The sequence below is a fragment of the Phyllostomus discolor genome, chromosome 6 (genome assembly GCF_004126475.2).
Source record: "Phyllostomus discolor isolate MPI-MPIP mPhyDis1 chromosome 6, mPhyDis1.pri.v3, whole genome shotgun sequence".
Taxonomy (NCBI): domain Eukaryota; kingdom Metazoa; phylum Chordata; class Mammalia; order Chiroptera; family Phyllostomidae; genus Phyllostomus; species Phyllostomus discolor.
The window spans coordinates 124,670,357-124,676,818 of record NC_040908.2 but is presented as its reverse complement, the minus strand read 5'-3'; the positions used below and the strand labels follow the sequence as shown (position 1 = coordinate 124,676,818).

General features: G+C 36.9%; 1 protein-coding gene across 1 annotated transcript; it reads right to left on the bottom strand.

Moving 5' to 3' along the window:
- Positions 1-238: 238 nt before the first annotated feature.
- LOC114500429 (olfactory receptor 56A4-like) lies at positions 239-2,401 on the bottom strand. The gene is made up of 2 exons (XM_028517127.2): positions 2,126-2,401; positions 239-1,279 (listed from the first exon to the last, which is right to left on the bottom strand). Exons 1-2 carry the CDS (start codon positions 2,372-2,374, stop codon positions 584-586), a joined length of 945 nt encoding a protein of 314 aa, XP_028372928.1. The 5' UTR covers positions 2,375-2,401; the 3' UTR covers positions 239-583.
- Positions 2,402-6,462: the final 4,061 nt, after the last annotated feature.

The following is a 6,462-nucleotide window of genomic DNA, read 5'->3' as shown; positions in this document are numbered from 1 at the left end:
CCATCAGTCTAATTTGTTCTCTGTATCTGTGAGCTCAGTTTTTGTTTTCTTTTGCTTTTTAGATTCCACATGTAAGTGAGATTATATGATATTTGTCTTTATCTGACTTATTTCACTTCTTTTTAACTGAATTTATTGGGGTGAGATTGGTTAACAAAACCATACAGGTTTCAAGTGTATAAGTCAATAAAACATCACCTGTACACTGTATTGTGTGCCCATCATCCTAAACAAAGTCTCTTTCCATCTCTATTTCCCACCCCCATTTGCTAAAATGGCATTTGCCTCACCTCTACCTGGCCAAAAAACATATATAGACATAACACATTGACTTATTTTACTTAAAATTCCTGCAAGGTCCTTCAATGTTGTTGCAAATGGCAAGATTTCCTTCTTTTATATGGTTGAAGAATAATGCATTGGGGAAGTGAAAGTAAATATTGTGACAGTGGCTGAGAAAGGTTTAAGTTCAAGATGAGGGTAACAGCATGGATGTCATATTGTATTTCTTGTGGCATTCAGATAAAACCATCACTACTACATGCACAGACTTCCATAATCCCTAATCTTTGACTCACTCCTCTCAATAGTGGTACCTGAGTAGCTTGATAATTCCTTGCTTGATTTCCTTGGTTCGTACTCCATAAACAATGGGGTTCAGGGCTGGTGGGATAAGGTGATGCAAGACGTTGAGAAGAATGGGCACTTCTGAAGGCACCTTCTTTCCTTTCTTGTTTGTAAAAATGAAGACTAACAACAATGTGTAGAAGAATAGTACAAGGATGAGATGGGAACCACAAGTACTCAAGGCCTTGGTGGCTGCACCTCCTGATGGCTGACGTATAACAGCCCACAGGATGAAACAGTAGGATAGCAAGATGAGTACCAGATCAGAACCCAGTAGGCACCAAACACTCACAAACTGGTAGAGCTTATTTAGGTAAATATTCCCACAGGAGAGCTTTGCCACAGAAATGTTGGCACAGATACAGTTCTCTATCACGTTGCTGGCACAGTAGTTGAGCCTGGAAGCCAGAACTGGTGTGGGCAGTGTAGCCAGAAAATTTCGTAAGACAATGAAAATGGCTGCATTAATGACAAACTGTTCAGTGATGACAGATGGGTAGTGCAGTGGGTGGCAGATGGCCACATAGCGGTCATAAGCCATGACCAGAAAGGTGGAGGACTCCATAGGAAGGAAGGTATTCATGATGAACATCTGCAGGAAGCAGCCAGAAAAGCTGATGGACTTCATGTTGAACCAGAAGATAAGCAGGACCTGCCAGAATCATTACTCTCAAAAACTGTCCACCTATTTCCACCTTAGTGTAACTAACCCTGAAAAATCCTCAGATGGCTTTACCCATCCATATCCTCAACCTGCAGCCCCATAATCCCAGCTGACACAGTATCCTGTTTTCAAGTAACTTCTTTGTGCATCCCAATCTCCAAAGTGTAATTATACCCTTTTCTCTCCATCTACAGAGCACGTTTTTCTTTTGTTTGTTTAAAACTGTTTATGTAGCCTGTCTTCTCTTAGTCTCTAGAGTTTTTACCCGAACTCCAGCTGACACATCTGCCTGGGGTGGGAAGGAGGGTATAAGGGGACTAAATGGTAATAAAAAATAACTAAATAAAAGTAAAAAAATTAAATGTATCATAGGACATTAAGCCCTGTAATCTAATATTTATATTTAAACACCCCAAACCTCTTTATACTCATGAGAAACATTTTCTAATTAAGTTTTCTGTCTCACTGTATGACATAAGCTTACATTCTGTTACTTCTTAGAAAGTAAGTTCTAAAGGCCTGGATGGAAGATTGGGGTCATTTATAGTCAAGGAGAATCACCTTAGAAGTAAACAGAAGGGCAAATATTGGAATATCACTGATTCAGACATTGAGAGAGGGCCTGTCATTTGGAAAATAATATAATCCTTAAAAGAAACATGGATATTGAGAACGAGAGGGGACATGTCTTAGTATGGACCTAATGTGATTGTGCAAGCTACTCACTGAGGATTTTCCTTCAGGGGCAGGAGAATTTATAGCAGAAAAAAGTACTGGTTAGAGAAAAATGATTGGCTGCCTGAGAGTGAATTCAGAAATCAGGGAGGTACTGACCTTGGGGATGACTGTGAGGCAGAGAATGACATCCAGCAAGGAGAGGATGGCAAGCAGGTAGTACATGGGCTTATGTAGAGATGCCACCTGCCAGATGGCAAACAATAGCACAAAGTTGGCCCCAAGGGCTAAAACCAGGAGGGGAGCCAGGACTACAGAGAGCCAGTGCTGTGTGTCCTGCATGCCTGGAAAGCAGATTATCAGGAATTCAGTCACCTGGGTCCCTGTGCTGTTGAGAGATAATACCATGACTGGCAGGTGGGCCTGGGACTGACAGAAAGAAAAGAAACATGAATTTAGGGATTGACTGTTTCATTAAAAATCTCTTACCTAATTTATCTGCCTCCATTCTTTGTAAAGTTTCTCCACAATTCTGTTGGCATAAAGTCTGTCTAAAGTATAAACTGGACCACACCACTCCTTTTTAGAAAAATTTCCTTAGCATCCATAACTTAATGAATAAAGAATAACTCCCTTCACATGAGTATGTTCCGACTGCATACACACAGGCCCAGCTACCTACTGAGCATGCTTTTGTTTGTCTTATCTCTGTATTTCTTGCATGTACCATATGCTTCTTATAGAATCAACTTTCTTGTCCTCTAATAACTAACTTCTGCTTGTCCTTTTCTATCTGTACAAAAAGTTACACCTCTTACAAATGTTTGTTTATTCTTACTCTTTTCACATACATAGTTACATACCTCTTCTTTCCATTGTTTCTCTATGATCCTTAAATATCTTGATCATGCTGTTATCAAAACATTAATAAAACTTTTCCTATACTCTTTGATGTTTCCTAATTGTTTTTCAAAAAGTCTGTGCTCCATCTACCAGCCATGGAGAAAAACTCAATGCCTCTAGTAACAAAGTAGATACTCAGTAAGTATAGTTCAGATATGTGGACTTACAGATTGTTGAAAGTGTCATGATGTCCTGGACTAATTTAACATCTTAATTTCTTGCTCTACTATGAAACATCAGCATTCTTGCTTAATATTTTGTAAAAAGATGAACAAAGCAGAATAGGATAAAAAATAATTTGGTGATGAGAAAAAAGTAATCTTGTGGCAGAACAATAAATGCAAAAAATATCTGTGTAGTATCTTATTGCATTGGTATATGTATTATTAAGTAACTGCTTAAAAAGTAAAATCCTTTTTGTATGTCTGTGGAAAAGGAAAAAAAGAAGAAAGTGAGGGTCTAAGATAAGGGAATAACTGAAGGAATACTTAAGCATGCCCCAGGATATGATGCTATTCAGACAGGAACTTCAGTTCTCTTTGAGTATCTTAACCATCCAGGATCCTGTTGGTGAAGAAGTTGTCAGGTTCTGCTGTGCTGTGCTCTGAAGTAGAGGGAAGATCATCTTTTACAGATGGATGTTTTGGACATATGTTTTGGGGGGCACCCAGGACACAAAAATATGTACCAATCAAGATTTAGAGTGGTTTTATTTTTTCCTCAAATATATAGTATGGTCTTATCAAGATTTTCTTTAATGTAGACCAGTGGTTCTCCAGTGTGAGTATGCATCAAATCACCTAGGCTTCTTGTCTAGGTTGTTCAGATCCCTAAATTCAGATTGCTGAACACAATCCCTAGTTGTCAATTTTGTATATCTCAGGGGGAAGCCCAAGAATTTGCTTTTCTATCAAATTCCTAGTTATGCTAATATTGCTTTTCCAGGATCAAGACTGCTCCCATATTGCAGCCAGGCCTAGCCACAGAACCATTCAGCTTCAGATATCAAATCAGTAGCTTCTCCCATGATCTATAGTTATTTAAACAAAATTATGGCCAATCTCTGGTGTCCCAATTTGAAAATTACCTTCTTCACATGGACTCTGGAAATTCTGTAGGTTCCTTTTTTTTTATGTTTTTATCTCTCTGCCTGCATCCATAGGTCTTAGCCACCCCTTCTAGGAGGACCAAACCTCATTAAGGTCAAGGAAAGGGTTTCATTCATTTGTTTTTTTGACAGTCGGCACAAATCCAAACACTTACAATAAGTCTTTATTGATCAAAATAGGAATACTCTCTGTCAACCTTCCTGCCAGAGACAGACCTGAGCTGACCTACTGTGAGCTCTACTGACCCACACGCTAACGGGCTCTTTTGATGTCAGTGATCCTCAGGGTCCTCACAAACTCACATCTGAGGGTGCAATAATACTCTCTAAAGTAAACAAAGAATTAAGTCAAGAACCAAATTTAAAGTGTTACTGAGGCTTGGCTTTCCACTGTATTGTTCCCAAAAATACTTACAGAGAAAGTCTGCTCCAAACAACAGTTTGATCATTCAGTTGCTTTTAGGCAGTGTGACTCCTCAATTTCTTACAGGCCTTCTCTCATATTTGTGGCTTTAGCCCCTGGACAACTTCATGAAGATGCTGTATCTCTCTTGTGGCTTAAAACATGAAAAATTGGTTTGGGAATCCTGCTCCCATGAGCTCTGATCTCCCTGTAGGTAGATGCACATTTCTAAAGTAAAAAGAGAGATTTCTGCATCTAAACTGAGGTGAAGTGAAAGAGAGTTGTTTCTCTTCAAATATCTGAGAGTTATGCAAACAGATGTATTATTTGTGATAAAAACAAATATCACCTGGGGACTTGGAAGATGTATCTAAGTGATCCCCTAAGAAGACAAACATCATTAGACTTATAGACTTCAACTTACCGATTAGCTGCATTCTAGAACAATTGTTTTTAAAATCGATACTTTGTAATGATTCATTATTAATTTTTAAGTTTTAGAAATATATTCACACAGGGAAAATATGTCACTTAAGGAAAACAATTATATCTAATCCTGAATAATAATTTAAAGTGCACATATTTAAAGGGGGTCAAATAGAAGGGGACATGAGGAGAGGGGACTTTGGGTGGTAAACACACAACAGAATATACAGATGTAATGTTTTAAAGCTGTACACATGAAATTTATATAATGTTACTAACCACTGTTATCCCAATAATTTTTTAGCAAAAGAAGAAACACAACATTTTATAATGATACCAAATTTCTTGAAAATAATTTCAAACAAGCTACTTAAAAAGATTAATAAGTCTATTTTATATTTTTAAGAAGGTTTTGTTTATTTATTTTTAGAGAGAGGGGAAGGGAGGGAGAAAAAGAGGGAGAGAAACGATGTGTGAGAGATACATTGATAAGCTGCCTCTTGCATGCCCCCAACTGGGGACCTGGCCTGCAACCAAGGCATTTGCCTTGACTGGGAATTGAACCAACAGCTTTCAATTCACAGGCCAGGACCTAATACACTGAGTCACACCAGCCAGGGCAATTTTATATTTTAATACTTTGTTTTTAATAGTTTTATTCAGAATAATTTGCTTTGTTACAGAATTATTTATTAAATTGATTTGTGCAAATGGTGAAGGCTTATCTAATGATTTCTTATACTAAGACAAACTTGCATCTATAATAACATAATTACAAACATTTTTTAAAGTACATACATTTAATTAGACTGCAGTAAGTCAAGGTTACAAGTTTTTATTCTCTGGTTATCACCAAAATAATAAGAAAAAATGTTTGCATAAAAATTAGATTAATCAAAAATAAGATAAGAAACTAGGAAAAGGGGAGGTAAAACAAATGAATTAAAAGTACAAATCATAAGATGTTATCTATAAAGCTATCAGTAGTTGTATTATGTAAATAAGCCAAGTGTTCCAAGTAAGAGACAAAGACTACCAGATTGAATATATCCATGTTGCTCACAAAAGATACACTTTAAATATAAACACCCAGAATGACTGAAAATAAAAGATAAGAAAAAATATATGATGGAAAGACTAACCAGGGAAATATCAGGTAGCTACTCTAGTTTAATTAATGCAAACTTGAAGGCATGAAACTTGTCTCAAGATAAAGAGATACTTCATAATGATGATATGATCATAAAAACTTTAGGGCTATTAAGTTGGCATGCCTTTAAATGAAACATGGTAAAAATTATTAAAGCTAATACTGGAATTTTAATTCACCAGAAAGTGCTTCCCCATAGGCCCCAGAACAAAACTGCAGATGAGTAAGAAAACTTTTAAAAAATCCCAAACAGGAGCAGAGGTTTTCTCTTCCAGGTGCTAGATGGTACTTCTTTGTCATTGGTAGAATTTAAATAAATCTTGGATGTCTATTTACCCAATATTCCATGCTCTGGTTTCTCTTCCAATCATATAAATCTTTCACCTTTTACCCAATGTTCTTTAGTGGGAATTCCAAAGGACAAAAGATTTGAAGACTCAAAATCCTTATTGATATGGAATTCTAGGTATCCAGAAATAATAAAAGTATGGCAATGTGGACAATTC